Consider the following 21,490-nt stretch of genomic DNA (forward strand, 5'->3'; position numbering starts at 1 on the left):
TGACTTACCAGATGCCACTGAATTTTGCAAGAAAGTGTAAAAGCAACAACAGCCTCCCCTGTTCTTGATTGTCTGTTACCCTAACTTACTTGAAAAGATTAATAAGTGTTGGATTGGTCTATCCTTTGATCACTGATATTGGAACATGGAAGGGAGAAGAGGTGATGAGCTCCTGACTATTCAGTGTTTGGGTGGGTAAAATCATCTATACATGTCCAAGGAATACTGTGGGAACTGGTTGCTGCCACGCCTGGCTGTCACATTACCATCCACACCATGCACGGATGCATCATTTAAAGAATTTGCATCCACTCGTGGGGTGGACTAGTTCACATGACCTTGTGACTCCTGCTCATGTTCTGTGAGTGTTCATCATCTATACTCTTCTGTTGTGTGCATGTTTTAAATGGGAAGTTCAGAATAGAGAAAAACTTACACAAAGCACAAGTAGTCAGTGGAACTCCTTGCAACAGGATGCTGGCCATGGCTCCTAGCATAAATGGTTCAGCAGATAAAATCCATAGTTAAAATCAAACATTGGAATGTGAGTTTTTTGGGTCAGTTTAATCAGCAAGATGGAGAGCCTCGTTCTGTAAGGCATCAACACTTAGGTGTTTAAATCCATCCAGGTATGTCATGACTTTGCAGGATACCAACCCATAATAAGTTTCTAGTACAGTGCAGTCCTTACTGTTGCTGATCTCGTCCCATTCTTGGAGCAGCTGGGTATCTCTTGCTGTGGAGGAGGTGAAAATGAACTTGTAGCAGCAGCGGTTGTAGCGGATGTGCTTTTTCCCAGAAAATCGAGAACTGTGAGCAGGCACCACACCAGCTGCTTTGCTGCAGAGTCCCACAAAGGCACCAGGAGGCAGTGAAAGAGGAACTTCTCCAGAGGTTACGTAGATCTTCCGAGCCACATCCTGTGAGATAACAAATGCAGTCGCACTGCAGTAGTCGGGATAATATTTTTCTGGGTATTTTTGTTGGGAGACAAAGCCATGACTTTGAGGGTCTCTGTTGGGTTTCTCTTGATGAACCAGCCTGCCAAGGTAAATGTCTTCGGGATGGGTTCTTAAGTTGAGCAAGTACTCAACCAAACTTGGGAGGTTGATGAACATCTCCTCATCTGCTTTGAGAATGAACCGGGCCCTGGAGCAGAATGTTATGGCCCACTCCACAGCCATCAGTGTCTTCAGTGTCTGGTTCTCTACAGAGTCCAGGAAGGAGCCTTGAATGAGGTCCTGATGCTTCTCCATCTCCTGGACTACCTCCAGCTGGGTGCCTTCTGAAGATGGCTTCCCTAACACAAACAAAACGAGAGTACCATAACCCCTGACGTGTGTCTGGTTGGCCCATGTTTCTCTAATGGTGTTGCGCCTTGACAAGTTTTCAGGGCTGCCAAAGACTAGGACAAGGAGGAAGATCTCTTGGTTGGAGCAGGCCTCTGATCTGCTAGCTACATAAGCCTTGGAGATATTGGCCTTCAAGGGGGTCATATCCAGCTTCCGTGCTCTCTCCCTGGCTTCAAGGACCTTCATGTCTGTGTAGGTGTTGGGGAGTGCTCGCAAGAAGTATTCTTCCACGAGATCAGCTCCAAAGAACAAAATGTGGAAAAGAACAACATTAAAAAGAATGAAGCACCACTGGTGGGTCCTTAGCCGGCAGAAGATGAGCTGCAGGGCAAAAAAGAGGAGAGGTTTAGTGTCTGCTTCCTCTTCAAGAGTGTGTTGTGCAGTGATTCTTCCACCACCACCATAATAATAATAATAGATTTATTATTTATACCCCGCCCATCTGGCTGGGTTTCCCCAGCCATTCTGGGTGGCTTCCAAAAGAATATTAAAATACTGTGATACATCAAACTTTTAAAAGCTTCCCTAAACAGGGCTGCCTTCAGATGTCTTCTAAAAGTCTGGTAGTTGTTTATCTCTTTGACATCTGATGGGAGGGCGTTCCACAGGGAGGGCGCCACTACCGAGAAGGCCCTCTGCCTGGTTCCCTGTAAACTTGGCTTCTCGCAGTGAGGGAACTGCCAGAAGGCCCTCGGCGCTGGACCTCAGCGTCCGGTCAGAACGATGGGGGTGGAGACGCTCCTTCAGGTATACTGGGCCGAGGCTGTTTAGGGCTTTAAAGGTCAGCACCAACACTTTAAATTGTGCTCGGAAACATACTCATACTCAACCAACTCGCATCCTGCAACCATCATCTGAGGCTCTTCTTCATGTGCCCCCCTCTGTGAGAGGTCCGGAGAGTGATAAAATGAGAATGGGCCTTTTCTATGGTGGCTCCCAATTTCTGGAATGCTCTCCCCAGGGAGGCTCACCTGTTGTCTTCACTGCACATCTTTAGGTGCCAGGCTGAAACGTTCCTCTTCTCTCAGGCCTTAGGCTCATTAAACAATCTATGGCTTCTTAAACCATGTGTGTTTGTGGTTTTTATTACTGTGCTATGTATTTTTATATAGTAAACCACTCTGTGATCCTTGGATGAAGGGTGGTATAGAAAGTTAACAACAACAACAACAACAACACCTCCTATCATAGTTGTATATGGACTATTTCCTTCTGCTGTGATCCTATATGAGTGCCTAAGATTACCAGGCACGTTCTTCTGCCTACAGTGACTCCCCCCTTCCACCATTCCCCATAGTAGTTTGCTGAAAAAGCACCAGCAAATTCCAGGTTCAATCCTCTGCATCTCCAAGTAGGGCTGGGGAAGTTTGCTGCCTGGAGCCCCTGAAAGCTGCTGCCACTCTGTGTAGGTGATACTGTGCCAGATGGATAAGTTATATTCTGCATCATTCTTATTTTCACATGCATACTAAAGCCATGTGCTTTTACCCTCTTTTGGGAGGAGAGTGGTAGGTTTTAAAAACACAGATTTTTTTTTGAAAAAAATTATTGGGTTTCTTTGTTGTAACAATTTGCAAATATCCAAATTTTATATTTTACAATCCCCACCCTCCCATTGGCTTCCCTCATCTTCCCTTTCTGGTTTATTACATTACTTGTTATCTTCTGCATGTTAAATAACTATACATGTTGTTGCGCTGTCTTTCTTCATATTCTACTTAAATAAAGTTGTGAATGTTTATTCAAAACCTGCCAGTGAGTCCATCTCTTTTTGTTGTTTCTGTAGGTAAGTTGTAAAAGGTTCCCATTCTTTTTTAAAGTCACTATTGTCCTTTTCATGTAATTGTCTGTTAACTTTGCTAATTCAGCGTAGTTCATCAATATTTCTTGCCATTGTTCTTTCATTGGTACTTCTCCTGTCTTCCAGCCTTGGGCTAGCAAAACTCTTGCCGCTGTTGTAGCACACATAAATATTTTCTGTTTTTCTTTTGGCAATTCTTGACCTGAAATACCCAGCAAAAAGACTTCTGGCTTTTTTACAAATGACATTTTAAATATTTTTTTCAATTCATTACACTGGGCAACAATTTTTTACTTTTTGAATGTTGTCTAGATTTCTACAACTGATTTAGGGTATTTTTGCACTGCTGAATCAGGAAATGGCATCCATTTCTCTCCATCAGGTCAGGTTTTCTGTAAACTGAATGGTGGGCATTGATAAAGGTAAGTACACGTAAATTGCATGTTGCTTCACCATTTTTCAAACTTCAGGGCTTGAACTTCTGTTTCTTGGAACTCCTGGAATGCTCAGCAGCACGGAGGTCTCTCTTCAGAGTCCAACAGTAGTCAGCCATCATGACTGCGTCCCAGCGACCCTGATACCTGGTCTCCATCTCTTTCATGTCCTGATGGAATCTCTCCTCTGCTCGTCACTCATTGAACCCAGGTTCTCAGGAAACTGGTCCATATGTGAAAATAGGTAGTGCATCTTGACGCTCATGTTGCAGCCCAGGTTTCTGAAAGCAGTCAGCATGTTGTTGACAAGTTCTGCATAGTTTCTGGCCTTATTGTTGCCAAGAAAGTTCTTCACTACCAGAACAAATGCCTTCCACGCTTCCAGTTCCACTTCGTTCATTGAGTTTCCGAACTCTGGATCTCTGATGAGCTGACGGATCTGAGGACCATCAAAGATGCCAGCTTTCAACTTCTCCATGGTCAATCCTGGAAAAGCCTGGCACAAGTAAATGAAGCAGTCTCCATCCTTTTCCAGAGCCTTGGTGAACTGCTTGATTAAGCCGAGCTTGATGTGCAGCGGTGGGAAGAGTATTCTGTCTCTGTCCACCAGAGGGTCGTTGATGACGTTCCTTTCTTTGCAAGGCACCAATTCCTCCCGCACAGGCCAGTTCTTCTTCGTGTAATGCTGAGCACGGTCCCTACTATCCCACATGCACAGAAAGCATGGGTACTTGGTGAAGCCAGACTGTTGTCCCAACAAAAAGTTCATCATCTTCAGGTCAACACAAATAAACCACTTATGCTGATCATAACCAATTTTCTCCAGCACATACTTCACCACTTCATAGTTCTCCTTCAGTGTACTCAAGTGAGCCAGGGGTATAGAGGCAAACTGGTTGCCGTTTTGTAGCAGAACACATTTCAGTGATCGCTTGCTGCTGTCAATGAACAGTCTCCAATCTTTGGGTTCGTACTGTGGCACTCCAAGCTTGAGCAGAAGCTGTGCAGTATCTGCACAGTACACCAAGTCCTTCTCTTCCGAGAAAAAACGGAGGTACTCTTGATGCCTGTTGCTCAAGAAGCTGATGCGAGCACTGTCAGAGAGGAGGTTTTTTTCCTTCAATCTGGATGCCAACAGTTCGGCAGAGTCCTTTGACAAGCTGAGATCGCGAACTAGATCATTCAACACCTATTGGGAAAATGGATGTGGAGCATCATCTTCAAGAACCACTTCTTCATGTCCTTCAATACTGGAGGCATCTTCGTCACTAATATCAGGAAGTTCTCCGAAGATAGGCACTGGAATTTCATCACAATGAGCTACAGGACGACATGCTGATTGAAGATCAGGATACTTCGTGGGGCGGCTGCCCCATTAACTTAGTTTTGATCCCCAAACTTTATGCTTTGCTGGACCAATTTATGGAAGATTTCGAGGTTTTATGACTTCAAACTGATCCCTTTTCGACATAATCACCCAGAACTATCGGACCTGAATACTTATTGTCATTAAAATAATCATTTCCAATCAAAACAATTATTTGACAAGGCATTTTACCCCCACCAACTTCTTCTAAAATGCTCCACACAAGCGTACATGTGAACAAAAACGTAAAAAAAGACATGTGGCCATAGCTCAAAAACTTGACCTGATTGAGCAAAACCAATGTGATTTTTGGATTCAGCACATCAAATTCATCCTAAATCAGCTGAAAAAATGCAGACAACAAATTTGTTGTTGACCAGTGTTATAGATCATTTCCCAAAATTTTTTTACAACTCTACATTCCCACCACATATGGTAAAAAGTGCCTTCCTTCTCTTTACTTTTCCAACAGTTATTTGATCCTGTTCTATACATTTTTGCCAATTTTACCGGTATAATATATTATCTATACATCATTTTCATGTAATCCTCTTTCAACAATATGCAGTCCATGAATTTCAGATTCACTTTCCATAATTTTTCCCAATCTTCAAATTGTATATTATGTCCCAGATCTTGTGCCCATTTAATCATTACCGATTTAACCTCTTCATCTTTAATTTCCCATTCTAATAATATATTTTATGCTTTCTTTAATAATTTGGAATTATCCTCTATAATTTCCTTTTGGAATCTAGAGATTGTATAACTAAATCCTTTCTTATTGTCTTCCTTAAAGATCTCATTTAGTTGTCTGTGATGCAACCAACTCTGAACATGTTCTTTTAACTCTTCATAATCTCAATTTTAATTTTCCTTCTTGTTCTACTAATAGATCTCTGTATGTAGGCCAAATTCCTTTCTTGCTTAACGGTTTTAGAAATGAAGCTTCAATAGGAGATAACCACCAAGGTGTTTTTTGTTCTAATAGATCTTTCTATTTTCCCCATACTTTTATTAGCAACTTTCTTATTATATGATTGTGAAATCCTTTATGTACTTTCCCCATCCCATACCACAAATATGCATGCCAACCAAATCTGTTATTGTGTCCCTCCAACTCTTATTGCCTCCTCCTTTTCTAATTTGATCCAGTCCCGAATCTAAGTAAGATATGCTGCTTCGTAATAAAGTTTAAAGTCTGGGAGAGAAAAGCCTCCTCTTTCTTTTATATCTGAAAGTATTTTATGGTTAATCCTTGGCCTTTTCCCACCCCAGACAAATTTGGCAATACCTTTTTGCCATTTTTTGAAGCACACACAATTACTTATTATCGGTATTGTCTGAAAGAGGAACAATATTTTTGGCAATGCATTCATGTTAATTGCTGCAATTCTTCCTAACAGGGAAAGACTCATCCTGCTCCAAATTTCTAGATTCCTTAAAAACATATAGATAATTTTGACCCCACATGTCAACTATAAGAATTTTAGTTTCCCCTCACATTTTAAAAGTTCTCTTGAAAATCCATCCTCATCTTAGTGTGAATTTATGTTAATATGCACATTTTTGCAAAGCAATCTCCGATATACTGAGTTGTGCTCAGTGCTATTTTTCTAGGGGAAAAGTGCTGGAACTCACTGTGAACACCTCCCTTGTTCTCTTAGAATGCCAGTGGCACCCACGAGAGAGGTGCCAGAACCTAGTTCCAGCTGAGAAAAAAGCCCTGGTTGTAATATGCTATTTCTACTCACTCATGTCTATTAGTTTCAATGAGTCTATTCTAAGTTTGCCCCATTAATTTCAATGGTTCTACTCTGAGTATAACTTAGATACAACCCAATGTACTTTTGTACGCAATTTTCACTAATATATGCATTATCAGGCAATCCTCATTTTGTGCAGGGGTTCCATTCTGGACTCCTATGCATGTCAATGGAGCTTGCACAAGCCTCCCCTCATTCAACTCCTTTTCATGACATTTGGGGGCTACACCTGGGTTTGGTGTGCGTGTATGTGATCACACTTAAATGGGGAGTTGCCTGCATATGCATTTTTGTACTCATTACTTGGCTGGAGAACTGCATTTCAAAATTTGGAGAAATATGAATGTCAATAGATGGTTCTGCTTTCGTTCACATACTGTTTCAGAAAGTGAAAATAAGGTAGGTTTGCCTTTAAATGCAAACCAAATCTAATTTCTCCCCCTTTCACTAATCTGCAGTATCATTCCAGAAGCCAGGATGGATGGCCCTGGAAGAAATGATGTGTCCTCAACTCTTGGCTCCACCAATTACAGTAGTTAAAAGTTTTCAGTGCAATCCTGTATCTATACTTAAAAGCAAGCCCTGTTGAGCTAAGTGGTCACATATTTCAGTTCAAGCTGATTACAGATTCAAACAGATGTAGCCCTAGTATTCACCCTATATATTTAGGGAAGGGGCAAATTCAGACGTGCAGGGTCTGCTTCATGATAGTTACAGCCATGTCCCCTCTAAGATTATACAACTTTCTTATACAATCTTACACAACAACAATAATAATAATTAGGGGTGCATTGCAACAATCATTGTACATCATGTGTTTGTCTTTCAGCTCAATCTACTATTTTATGTGTATATACATGGGGAAATGACTGGGTGTGCTCCCAATATCTTCTTTCGGAAATTTCATTGTATGTGACGGAACGTGCACCCTATTTTCTTGAAACTGAGGTGCCTTGTGTTTTCAGTGTTCCCAGATGCTTAGCTTTGGAACACTCACCCTTTTCTGTTTGTTGGTAGGGTGGCTCTAGGACCCTGGAGATAGAGAGTCTTTAGCGATTTTGCTGCAAAAATAATAACAGACCACCAACCCTGTGCAACTGCGAACCACTGGCTGTAGTTCAGTGGTAGAGCACCTGCCTCACATGTGAAAGCTCCTGGGTCCAGCCTCCAGCACAGGACTTGGAAAGGTCCTTGTCTGAAACCCCTGGAAAGCTACTGCCAGTCTATGTGGATCTGCCTTTGCCAACCCTGTGTCCTCCAGATGTTTTATATTACAACTTCCAGGAGCTACAGTCTGTGTGTGGGGGGGAGAGGACTGATGGGGTTGTATCCCAAGGCATCTGGAGGGCAGTGAGTTAGATGGACCCAATAGTCTGACACAGGATAAGGCAGTTTCTTAGACTGGTATTTTGCGTAGCAGACCTGCCCTCCATATTGCACAGATGTTGAAGTTAATTTCATGTCTCTCTTCACTTATAAAGTGAGGTTTAACGTTTGGAACAGTCTTCATGTATTGACATGGTAGACCAGGGGGCTGCCGATAAAAATATAGTTCAAGACTTACCTGCATGATGCTGGTAGGTTATGTTTGAACCTTCCAAGCCTTGAAGATGGTGTGCAGCTTTGGACAGATAGGCAGTATTTCTGCACTTGAAGCAGTGTTGGGCATGTAGGTCCAGCTGGATAAAGTTACCTCTGTGTTAACAATCAAGTTCGATTTTCTTTTTTCCATTCAGCTCTGCCTCTGAGCAAAGGACATGTAATTCCAGAGGGTGGTGATTGTATTACAGTGGCATCAAAACGAGCCAATTATCCTTCTGTACTTCATTAATTTCTGACACGAAGAAAAAAGCGGGGCTGTGCAAATGTGATATTAAAATGTATGAATGACACTTCTTCAAACTATAGTGTCGTTATTGTTGGAGGTACTTTATAAAAATGAATCTCAAATATGCTTTCTTAGGTAGAATACAAAGGACTTCATTTAAGCAGAACTTCATCTGTAAGTTTTTTTAACAATACATATAAAGTATTTATTTTTGTTAATGGGATTTCTTCAATGAGTCACGTAGGACCATAGAATTGCAGAGTTGGAAATGACCACAAAGGTCATGTAGTCCAACTCCCTGCAATACAGGAACAACAGCTATAGAATCCCTGACAGATGGCTATCCAACTTCAGATTAAAGATCTCCAATGAAGGAGAGTTGACCACCTTCCAGGGGAGTCCATTCCACTACTGAACAACTCCTAACACCATAAAGTTCTTCCTAAGGTTTAGTCGCAGTCTCATTTCTTGTAATTTGAATCCATTGGTTCGAGTACTACACTCTAGAGCAGCAGAAAATGAGCTTGCTCCATCTTCTGTGTGACAGCCCTTCATTTATTTTAAGACAGCTGTCCTATGACTTCTCAGTATTCTCTTCTCCAGCCTAAACATACCCAACTCTGTCAACCATTCCTCATGATGCACCTCTAGAACTATGATCAAATATGCAAAATACTAATCTACCAGAAATTCCTGCTATGGCTGAACCAGTGCAAATGCATTATATGGGACCAGGAAGACTTGGGTTCAAATCCTCACTTGGACCATAAAGATTCCTGAATAACCTAGGGGTGAGTGCCCTCTCTTAGTCTCACCTTGCATTTCAGGATTATTGTGAGAATAAAGGGGAGAGGGGATATTGTAATTGCCCTGAGCTCCTTGCAGCCAAGATGAAATAAAAATGCAATGCAACCTTATAACATACATAGAAACATTTATTTACTGAACAAAATTAATACATTTTATTAATGTATTTTATTTATTTAATTAGTACACCAATCAATTGCAGTAAAACCTCTAAGTGGTTTATAGTGTAGGATTGCTATAGCAGAGGATGCAAGAAAGCTGCTTCTTATTGATGTAGGCTAATGGTACATCTAGCTCAATATTGTCTACATTGACTGGAAGTGCCACTCTAGGATGTCAGGCAGGGGGATGCCAGGGATTCTGGGACCTTCTACATTCAGGGCAGATGACTTGCTGCTAAGCCATTTAACAACTTGCCTACTAATGGGAGAAGGATCATAGTCCAGTGGTAGAGCATCTCCTTTGCATGCAGAAGGACCCAGCTTCCATCCTGAGAATCTCCAGGAAAGATTAGGAGAGATCCCTGGAGCCCTGGAGAGCCACTGCCAGTCAGTTTAGGGAATGCTGAGCTAGGTGGACCAATAACCAGTGGTCTGACCCTGCATAAGGCAGCTTCCTCTATTCCTAACTATTGGCAACCAAGAATAATATGCAGCAGAGTAAACCAGTTGGTGGTGGAGGAGGACCAGGTCGCTCCACACTCCTCCGTCAGTCTGCTGGGCTTCTGCGGTAGATGCAGTGGATGGAAAATGTTATCAAAAACCCATTAGGCTAGTAGATTTCAAACAGATTGCTCCATGACTCCTCCACCAGCCTGTTTGATAGAAGGTCTTTTAAAGAGGCTAAAGGTAAAGGTAAAGGGACCCCTGACCATTAGGTCCAGTCGCGAATGACTCTGGGGTTGCGGAGCTCATCTCGCTTTATGGAGGAGGAAGAGGAGTGTGGGGGGAGCGCACTACCCCCGAAAACACGATCCCAGTGGGGTGCCATCGCAGCTGCCCCCCCCCGCGCTGGGTGCCATGCCCCCGCAGGCAGTGCCCCCCGCCCCCAGGGCGGCACGCCCCCACCTGCTCTCTCTCTCCTCCCCCCCCGGTGCCGGAGCATGAAGCCCCGCCACTGGGTACAACCTCTCTCTTGCTGCCATTTTGGCAACATGAGCAATGTCAGTTTTATCTTGCAATGATCACTTCCAGAACAAATTACAGGGAACAATAATATCTCCTGGATAGCTCAGGCAGTAGAGCATGGGACTCTTCATCTCAGGGATGTGGGTTCAACCTCCACAAGATTTCTGCATTGCAGGGGTTGGACTTGATGACCCTTGTGGTCCCTTCCAACTTTAAAATTCCATTATTCTATAAGGGGTGATATGATAGCCATGTTCAAATATATAAAAGGATGTCACATAGAGGAGGGAGAAAGGTTGTTTTCTGCTGCTCCAGACAAGCGTACACGGAGCAATGGATCCAAACTACAAGAAAGAAGATTCCACCTAAACATTAGGAAGAACTTCCTGACAGTAAGAGCTGTTCGACAGTGGAATTTGCTGCCAAGGAGTGTGGTGGAGTCTCCTACTTTGGAGGTCTTTAAGCAGAGGCTTGACAACCATATGTCAGGAGTACTCTGATGGTGTTTCCTGCTTGGCAGGGGGTTGGACTCGATGGCCCTTGTGGTCTCTTCCAACTCTATGATTCTATGATTCTATACTGCAAAACAGGAGGATGAGTTTAAAAAAAGAAAAGAGGATTTTAGCTTGTGATGCACAGTGGGGTCCAGCAGAGGTCAGTGTTTCATTGCAGAGCAGAGATGTGAATTAATTTGGTAAAGTTAGGCTATGTATCTCAGTACCTGCACACAAACACACAAAATTACCGTACTTTTCCATGTATAAGACTAGGGGTTTTTTTTACTTCAAAATAAGGTTAAAAGTCTTATACACGGATAGTACATATATGCCCATTTTCTAAATTTGGGGTCCCCAAAAGTAGGGGGCATCTTATACACGGAAAAATACAGTAGCACTACAGGTTTATCCAAATAGCATCACCTCCTATAATTCAGTTGGAAGGTGCAATCGACTGGGGATTTCTCTTTCATAGACTCTTAGAGTTGGAAAGGGACCCCAAAGGTCCTCTATTCCAACCCCCTGTGATGCAGGAATCTCAGCTAAAGCATCCATGACAGGTGGCCATCTACCTGCTGCTTAAAAACCTCCAGTGAAGCAGAGTTCACAATCTCCCAAGAGAGTCTGTTCCACTGCTGAACAGCTCTTACTGTCAGAAAGTTTTTCCGAATGTTTAGTCGGATTCTCCTTTCTTGAAGCTTGCAGCCTTTACAAGCTTCTTTGGGGAAAAAAAGCTTTATTCAGTAAATAATTTTATTATTATTTTAAAAATCAAGGCTTATTGTATCTTAGCAGCCAAAACTCCAACTATTACTGAGAGAGGGAAAAAAAATCAGAAACTGAGAGAAACCAAAACCAACCAATTCTCCCATCTCTGAGGTAGAATCTACACACATATAAAAAAAAACGCTGTGAAAATGCTTTTTAAAAAAACGTTTTGAAAAAATACATTGAATTTTCCATAGATGACTGTCGCCATTTGTGTCACATTTGCATACTGTACTGCACTTTAAACGTTTTATTTGCAGCTTGTGTAGCTGAGTGTGATTTATATCAGCCTCCTCCTGCTTGTACTAACTAGGGTCCCCCCCCCTTTGCAAATGCAACTCAAAGCAATTAACAAAACATATAGCAATACAAATACAAAACAGAGAAAAATATAAAACTCCACATTTTTAAAAAGACTAAAACATCCCATCCACTGAAGGAGGCTGCAGATCATTTGAAGCTAAAGGACTGGTGGGAAAGAAATGTTTTTGCCTGGAGCCTAAAGGTAGGTAATGATGGTGCCAGGTGAGCCTCCCTGGGGAGAACACTTCACAAGAAGGGAGCCACCGCAGAAAAGGCCCTGTTCTTGTGGTGCCACTCTCTGGACCTCCTGTGGGGTACGCACCTGGAGGAGAGCCTCAAATGACTTACAGCAGAGCTTTCAAACTTTTCATGTTGGTGACACACCAGCATTTTTAGACATGCATCGCGACACAGTACAGTGGTACCCCTGGTTGCGAACGGGATCCATTCTGGAGGCCAGTTTGCAACATGAAAAGAGCACAACCCGCAGCAGCGTGTCTGCACATGCGCGGGTTGCGATTCACTGCTTCTGCGCATGCACGTGATGCCATTTTGCGCTTCTGCGCATGCGCGAGTGGCGAAACCTGGAAGTAACCGTTTCCGGTACTTCCGGGTCACCGCGGGACGTAACCTGAAAGAACTTAACGTGAAGCGGACGTAACACGAGGTATGACTGTAATTCAGTTTCACTAGCAAACTAACTCCTGGGAGGAGCATGGGGAGTATTTGCGTGACACACCTACACACTGCAGCCAACACACCAACATATCACAACACACAGTTTGGAAAGCTCTGACTTTCCAAGGCCCTTGCTGCTGTTCTTGCTGTTATTATTATTACTTGTGGTAATGAATGTGTCTTCTGAGATGGTGACACATGCAACATCAAGCAGCTCTGGAGGGCAGTGGTGCTTCCCCTAGAGGGTGCATTCCCTTTTCAGCCTGAGGGCCACATTAGCCTCTGGGCAACTTTCTGGGGGCCACATGCTATTGGTTGGAAGGGCCAGAGGCAACAGTGGGTGGAGAAGTGGATGTGGTTGTTTATTTTTGCACAGTAGACTACTGTCTACACCTGCCACCCACCCCCATCCGTTCAGACAAGCAGAGGTCAGGAACACATTCCAACCAGATCCAACTGGATCCAAAGCTAATCTGTTGAGGGTTATGTAGAAACTAGCCTGCTGCACAAAGGTAATATTTGCCTGTTGCTCTGCCCACTTTCGTTTCCGGACTTGCCCACAAATGGCATGTGCTCTAAAAAAGTTCCTCAACCCTGCTCTGTTTTATGCTGAACATGTTGTGTTGGCCACTGAGAGGTTCAAGTGACAGTTGTTGTGACAAACCCCCATCTAAGTTCCCCGATTAGAATAAGATGATTGGTGATCGTGCCAAGAATGCAACGTTTTTACGGAATGTGGAAGGGATCTCTTTCCTCACAGGTGCAAAAACCAGCCTGGCGCGAGCCGACGCCTGAGCGATTTGAACTTTCCAACAGCTGCTCTTGTGTCTCTCTGGACAGCTCAACTCGCCTCCCCTATTGCCTCAGCCTGTGCTGTGCACTGCCAAGTGGAGGCTGTGATTGCAATGGCCACTGATGTGCTAACCAGTTTGGAATACCTACAACATGAGAGACTGGTGTTCACAGATGGCAGCGTGCCTTATGAGTCGCTAGGCTGATTTCAGTTCTTCCGATGTGATGGAGATTCTTTCTCGGCCTCCGTGCTTCTAAGTATCACATCTAATAGTTATAATTTAATTACTACAAATGCCAATTGTTGCAAGTAATGCAGAGGTGGGAAGCCTCCAACCCATGGGGCAATCTTGACCCACCAGAGGTTTTGATTTGGCCCACAGGGCCATTTTTTCCTTAAACCTCACCCATCTGCTAATAAGGTGGCATTAGCCCAATAGGTAGATGTGGGTTGGTTCATCTACATGCCCTAGTTCCCTGCATGTGTAGGACTGAACTGACCTGGTGTGGGGAGTTCAGTACTGCTCAGTTGGAGGTCATAAGGGAATAATCTGCAGAGAATTCCCTCCTACATCTGAACCCTGTACAACGTGGGGAGTTCAATCTCTCTTGCTCGCTACCTTCGCTGCTTTTGCTGGTGTGCATATCTGCCTGCCTGCCAATCACCCAACCACCTGTCTCAGTTGGCCTGTCGGGTGGGGAGGAGGTAAAGATCTTGGCTGCTGGGCCATAAAGGTTCCTGACCCCCGGAATAAAGCAAAGTGAACCTGGTTGAAGTTGAGGAAATGCAAAAGGGAGAAGATGGTGGGGGGAAAGTATTAGAAAAAGAATTTGGTCTCTCTGATATGGAAATGTGCTGAACTAGGGATTCGAAAAATGAACAATTGAGAGACTAATCTGACAGATTTGTCTATTTCTCCTTTGACCTGATATATCTCCACACTGAGGGCCATACTCTGCAAACCTGGGCACTGCACCACTGTCAGCCTAATCTACCTTGCTGTGAAGATAAAGTCGATAGAGGCATGCCATCTTGGGCTCCTTGAAAGAAAAGTGGATATAATTGTAGTAAAGGTAAAGGGACCCTTGACCATTAGGTCCAGTCGTGGCCAACTCTGGGGTTGTGGCGCTCATCTCCCTTTATTGGCCGAGGGAGTCAGCATACAGCTTCTGGGTCATGTGGCCAGCATGACTAAGCCGCTTCTGGCGAACCAGAGCAGTGCACGGAAACGCCATTTACCTTCCCGCCGGAGCGGTACCTATTTATCTACTTGTACTTTGACGTGCTTTCGAATTGCTAGGTTGGCAGGAGCAGGGACTGAGCAACGGGAGCTCACCCCATCGTGGGGATTCAAACCACCGACCTTCTGATCGGCAAGTCCTAGGCTCTGTGGTTTAACCCACAGCGCCACCCACATCCCTCATAATTGTAATACTGTAGCTTAATTTTTGAAGCTATGTTTCTTATCATATATAGTTTCAACATGATTAATTGTAAACTGCCTTGCGGGCCTTTGGGCCTGAAGGTGGGGGATAAATGGTACAATAAAGTCCATATTTTATGAGTGAAAGTATTCTTGAGTGCTCAAGGCTGCAATCCTAACCCCACTTACCTGGGAGTAAGCCCCAAATGAGGTACTGCCAAACTACCTCCAGTCTAACCTCAGCCCGTGCCCCCCGCTTCCCTTCTTACCTAAATCCATTACTGGGGTGGCAATACTGTCAGCTTCACCCTTCTCCTTATTTTCAGTGTTGCCCAAGTAGAATTCAACAGAGAGGAGAATTAGGTGTGTGTGTGTGAAACTAGAATTAGTTGGCTCTCCATGTCATTGGCTCTGGCGTCACCTGCTGTTGAGCTGCTTGCTTTCCATCCCAATGGGCACCAGCCATCACTGCCCCCACTGGATTCAACAGGACTTAACAGTGTGGTGCAGTGGTTAAAATGGCTGACCTTGGGCCAGCCACTGCCTCTTAGCCTAAGCTACTTCACAGGGTTGTTGAGGGGGTTAAATGAGGAAGGAGAGAAAACCATGCGGAGAAAAAGGTGTGATATAAATTCAATAAATACTCAGAGTAACAGGATTGTGCTTTAAGGAAATTAAATGAAACAGCAGCAACTGAGGTCTGCTTTGCATTGACCAGCGCCATAGCAGTATGAGGAGGAGATGAGGTGATGCCTCGGCTCAGGGAGGTCAATTGCACGCCCTTCTTGCAGACATTGAAACCGAAACTAAACTCCACAAGAGAGTTAGGTTGCCATGGCAACGGGATTACTGCCTAATCGGGTCACCTTCTTATAGAGAGATTCTCTCCTAATTCAGTTACTGGACTTCAAAGGGTTGCGTCGTCTCTGCCCTTGGATGTATTCACAACAAGGTCCTTTAAGTGGTTATTTCAAGCTGCTGGTGTGTCTCAGCGGATGCTCTGCCTCTGATTCTTACTTTGTGGAAATGGCGCTCATATTGAGGCCAAGATGTGAGGTGTTTCTTCCCACTTTGCAATTTTCATCCACCCCCCCCCCCATCCTCAATGAGAAAAGAGAACAAGTGAGGAGGCAGTGTTGGGCAGTGGCGTAGCGTGGGTTGTCAGCACCCGGGGCAAGGCAAGTAATTTGCGCCCCCTAACCCGGGGCAAGGCAAGTAATTTGCACCCCCTAACCCCTAACCTGCCGCCGCTGCCAGCTTCTTCTTGCTGCTGCCTGGTCTGGTCTGGTGTGGTTCTCTCCCGCGCTCAGCACTGCGCTGGGCGGCCGCTGCACTGTCCCTCCCCCAGATAGTCCCTTGCTCTCTCTCCGCACCGCATGCCTTGCACCCACCCCCTCCACAGTGGGTGGCGACCCAGCGGCTCGGATCGGATTCGCACAGCCAGCACTGCAGTGAGAGAGAGTGAGTGAGCCAGGTAGGGGCAGAGAGCTGCGAGTGCGAGCGCACCCCCCCCAGATGTTGCGCACGGTGCGGCCGGGCCCCCCCTGCACCCCCCACGCTACGCCACTGGTGTTGGGAGAGGGATTATATATATATATATATATATATATATATATATATATATATATATATATATTTGTTTTCGTAGATTTTCACGGGTACAGGAATGCAGGTTTTGGTGTCCTCGGGTGTCTTCCCGTGTAAAAGTTGGGGTGTCTAGGCGACGTTTCGACGAGGTCTCACTCGTCATCTTCAGGCTGGTGCTTTCGGCTTCTTGTTACTGGAACAGAGCGGGATCTCAGTGTTTGAGTTCTTATAAATACTGTAGAGGGGTGTGGTGTATTGCCTCAAAAGTTCTGGGCAGAGGGGAAGTTCCCAGGCTAGTGTTCTTTTCTTCTTTTGTTCCTTAATTACTTGAGGGATATCTTGAGTGATTTCTTGAGTGATATTCTGAGTACCACTTAGGTGGGTCATTAGGTGTGGATTAGTTGCTAAAGCCTTCGTGTCTTGACCTCTTGAATTTGTGAAGAGTTTTTCTGGGAAGATGGCTGTACTGCACTTAGTTGTGCTTTGGCTTGGCTTCGTGTATAGGGGCGAGCTGTGGTTTTGTGCCCTGTGCCAGCCAGATCTGTGTAGGGATTGCAGGGGGGTGCAGCATCCGGAGGTGCCACTATGGTTTGGTTACTGGATGGTGTCTGTAATTTATCTGTGGAGAGGGTCTGGGTTTGGGTCTGGTGTGGTTGATTGGTGGTGGCGTTCTGTGTGCCTCTGGATCTGTTGTCGGTTTTTGTGGGGAGGGCTAATTTCCAGATGTCTGGCAGGCGGGACGTGTCGTCACGCTTGTTCATGTTGTGAGGGTGTTTCTCTATCTCGATGGCTTCCATGATTATTCTCTTGTGGTGATGTTCCATGTTAAAGAGCAATTTGGAATCTGCAAAATTAATTTCGTGTCCTGTTTCTTTCATGTGTTGGAAAAGAGAGGAAGATTTTTCTTCTTTTTTGACGGCATTCTTGTGTTCTGCGATACGTGCATTTATTCGTCTGTTTGTTTGTCCAATGTACGTGGCTGGGCAGACTTTGCAGGGTATTTCATAGACCCCTTGGTTTTCCAACTGGATTTTATCTTTGGGGTTTCTGAGGATATTGGCTATTTTTTGGTTGGTGCAAAAGGCTGTTTTGATATTGTGTTTATGGAGGATTTTGCTAATTTTATCTGTAGTGCCCTTGATATAAGGAAGGAGGGCCATGCCATTGTTTTCTTCCGTGTCTTGGTTTTTGGGGGGTGTTTCTTTTTGGATTAGCTTCTTAACCCTGTTTTGCTGGTATCCATTGGCGATTAACACATTTGAGAGATTCTGTAACTCAGTTGTCAAGTGGTCTTTGTCAGCCAGGCGTTTGGTTCTGGAGATGAGGGTCTTGGCTACGGAGTTTATTTGTGCAGGGTGGTGGTGTGATTGAGCATGTAAGTAGCGGTTGGTGTGTGTTTTTTTTCCGGTAGATAGTGTGTCCTAGGGAGCCATCAGGTTTTTTGTAGATTAGGACGTCAAGGAAGGGAAGCTGGTTGTTGGCTTCTATTTCCATAGTGAATTGTATTTTGGGGTGTAGGCTGTTGAGATGTGTGAGGAAGCTATCTAGTTTTTCTTTCCCGTGTGGCCAAATTACAAAGGTGTCGTCAACATATCTGAGCCAAAGTTTGGGTTTGTGTTCTGACTTGTCTAAAGCATTGGTTTCAAAGTGTTCCATGTACAGATTTGCGATGACCGGTGAGAGGGGTGATCCCATAGGTGCTCCTTCTATCTGTTTGTATCTTTGTCCATTGTGGATGAAGTACGTGTTGGTTAGGCAGTGGTTGGTCAGGTCCAGGATGTATTCGGGGGGATTGTATTTGTTTTGAATGGCTGTCAAGGCTTCATTAATGGGCACTTGTGTGAAGAGAGATACAACATCGAAGCTCACAAGTAGGTCATCGGGATGTAGGTTTTGCTTCTTTATTGTTTCTATGAACTGGAAGGAGTTTGTAACGTGTGAAGAGATGGATTCTGCATAGGGCTGAAGTTGCTTAGCGAGAAATTTAGCGAGATTTTGTAGAGGTGAGCCTATGGAGCTGACTATTGGTCTGAGTGGTGTTCCTTCTTTGTGTATCTTGGGGAGGCCGTAGAGTTTGGGGCATCTGGATGATTTTTCTCTGGGGATGATTCTTAGCTGGATTTCTTCACTGATAGGAGATGCTTTTATTTTGGATTTGGTGGTTTTTTCCAGATAGGTGGTGGGATCTGTTTTTATAGGTTGGTAGGTAGGGTCTTGGAGTAGATTTGATAGTTTTGCTTGGTAGTCCGATGTGTTCATCACAACAGTGGCATTACCTTTGTCTGCTGGGAGAATGATTATGTTGTTGTCTTTCCTCAGGTTGGTGAGTGCTTTCTGTTCTTCTTTGTGTAAATTGCTTCTGGGTGGTTTGCTGGAGCAGAGGATGTTGGTGACTTCAAGTCTGATTTTATTGGCTTCATCTGGGTTGATTTTGGTTAGGCTAGCTTCGACTCCGCATATGATGTTTTCCGTGGGGATGCGTCTCGGGGTAACTGCAAAGTTGAAACCTTTGGAGAGTACTTTGGTTTCAGTTGAGGTGAGGATCCTGTCTGATATGTTATGTACTGTTTGTTTCATGGGTTGTTGTGGAGGGTGGCTGGGCTTCTGGCGTCTCTCTAGTTTGTGGAGTTTGTTGGTGTGTGTGTCTGTACACGAAGCCAAGCCAAAGCACAACTAAGTGCAGTACAGCCATCTTCCCAGAAAAACTCTTCACAAATTCAAGAGGTCAAGACACGAAGGCTTTAGCAACTAATCCACACCTAATGACCCACCTAAGTGGTACTCAGAATATCACTCAAGAAATCACTCAAGATATCCCTCAAGTAATTAAGGAACAAAAGAAGAAAAGAACACTAGCCTGGGAACTTCCCCTCTGCCCAGAACTTTTGAGGCAATACACCACACCCCTCTACAGTATTTATAGGAACTCAAACACTGAGATCCCGCTCTGTTCCAGTAACAAGAAGCCGAAAGCACCAGCCTGAAGATGACGAGTGAGACCTCGTCGAAACGTCGCCTAGACACCCCAACTTTTACACGGGAAGACACCCGAGGACACCAAAACCTGCATTCCTGTACCCGTGAAAATCTACGAAAACAAATATCTCACCTCTACGGGGAGGAAACCTTCCAGCTGACAAGAACCTACGAGAAACTAGAAATCCGAAGAGCCACCATCTTATGTGATCTCTTGTTCCTACGCAACTGCCGAGACAACAACTTAATTCCCACATGCTTCCAACTTAAATTCCACTCTAAAACCCCAGCTACCGAAAGGATCCTGAAACGAACTGAACTATCCCTAATCAGAAACGAACTACATAAGAAAAGATACCTACTAAACCAAACCAACAAAGATCTGCTCACTCTTCACCTCAAACTCTGTAACAAAATCCACCCTGCACTCTGGGACAAATGCAAACAACTAGCCGTCTGGAGAGCTGAAACTGAGACCTCACATAAGACAGACACACACACCAACAAACTCCACAAACTAGAGAGACGCCAGAAGCCCAGCCACCCTCCACAACAACCCATGAAACAAACAGTACATAACATATCAGACAGGATCCTCACCTCAACTGAAACCAAAGTACTCTCCAAAGGTTTCAACTTTGCAGTTACCCCGAGACGCATCCCCACGGAAAACATCATATGCGGAGTCGAAGCTAGCCTAACCAAAATCAACCCAGATGAAGCCAATAAAATCAGACTTGAAGTCACCAACATCCTCTGCTCCAGCAAACCACCCAGAAGCAATTTACACAAAGAAGAACAGAAAGCACTCACCAACCTGAGGAAAGACAACAACATAATCATTCTCCCAGCAGACAAAGGTAATGCCACTGTTGTGATGAACACATCGGACTACCAAGCAAAACTATCAAATCTACTCCAAGACCCTACCTACCAACCTATAAAAACAGATCCCACCACCTATCTGGAAAAAACCACCAAATCCAAAATAAAAGCATCTCCTATCAGTGAAGAAATCCAGCTAAGAATCATCCCCAGAGAAAAATCATCCAGATGCCCCAAACTCTACGGCCTCCCCAAGATACACAAAGAAGGAACACCACTCAGACCAATAGTCAGCTCCATAGGCTCACCTCTACAAAATCTCGCTAAATTTCTCGCTAAGCAACTTCAGCCCTATGCAGAATCCATCTCTTCACACGTTACAAACTCCTTCCAGTTCATAGAAACAATAAAGAAGCAAAACCTACATCCCGATGACCTACTTGTGAGCTTCGATGTTGTATCTCTCTTCACACAAGTGCCCATTAATGAAGCCTTGACAGCCATTCAAAACAAATACAATCCCCCCGAATACATCCTGGACCTGACCAACCACTGCCTAACCAACACGTACTTCATCCACAATGGACAAAGATACAAACAGATAGAAGGAGCACCTATGGGATCACCCCTCTCACCGGTCATCGCAAATCTGTACATGGAACACTTTGAAACCAATGCTTTAGACAAGTCAGAACACAAACCCAAACTTTGGCTCAGATATGTTGACGACACCTTTGTAATTTGGCCACACGGGAAAGAAAAACTAGATAGCTTCCTCACACATCTCAACAGCCTACACCCCAAAATACAATTCACTATGGAAATAGAAGCCAACAACCAGCTTCCCTTCCTTGACGTCCTAATCTACAAAAAACCTGATGGCTCCCTAGGACACACTATCTACCGGAAAAAAACACACACCAACCGCTACTTACATGCTCAATCACACCACCACCCTGCACAAATAAACTCCGTAGCCAAGACCCTCATCTCCAGAACCAAACGCCTGGCTGACAAAGACCACTTGACAACTGAGTTACAGAATCTCTCAAATGTGTTAATCGCCAATGGATACCAGCAAAACAGGGTTAAGAAGCTAATCCAAAAAGAAACACCCCCCAAAAACCAAGACACGGAAGAAAACAATGGCATGGCCCTC

General features: G+C 44.4%; 1 protein-coding gene across 1 annotated transcript; it reads right to left on the minus strand.

Annotated features, from left to right (window-relative positions):
• Positions 1–78: 78 nt before the first annotated feature.
• On the minus strand, positions 79–1,839 carry B3GALT9 (beta-1,3-galactosyltransferase 9). Its single transcript, XM_083486015.1, has one exon. It carries the CDS (start codon positions 1,536–1,538, stop codon positions 564–566), a length of 975 nt encoding a protein of 324 aa, XP_083342141.1. The 5' UTR covers positions 1,539–1,839; the 3' UTR covers positions 79–563.
• Positions 1,840–21,490: the final 19,651 nt, after the last annotated feature.

Source organism: Podarcis liolepis (assembly GCF_965112155.1).
Source record: "Podarcis liolepis genome assembly, chromosome: Z".
In the NCBI taxonomy this organism is placed as follows: Eukaryota; Metazoa; Chordata; class Lepidosauria; order Squamata; family Lacertidae; genus Podarcis; species Podarcis liolepis.

What these genes read in the sequence shown, in the direction of transcription:
- B3GALT9 (XM_083486015.1), bottom strand. Translation starts at nt 1,538, where the DNA reads ATGAAGGTCCTTGAAGCCAGGGAGAGAGCACGGAAGCTGGATATGACC.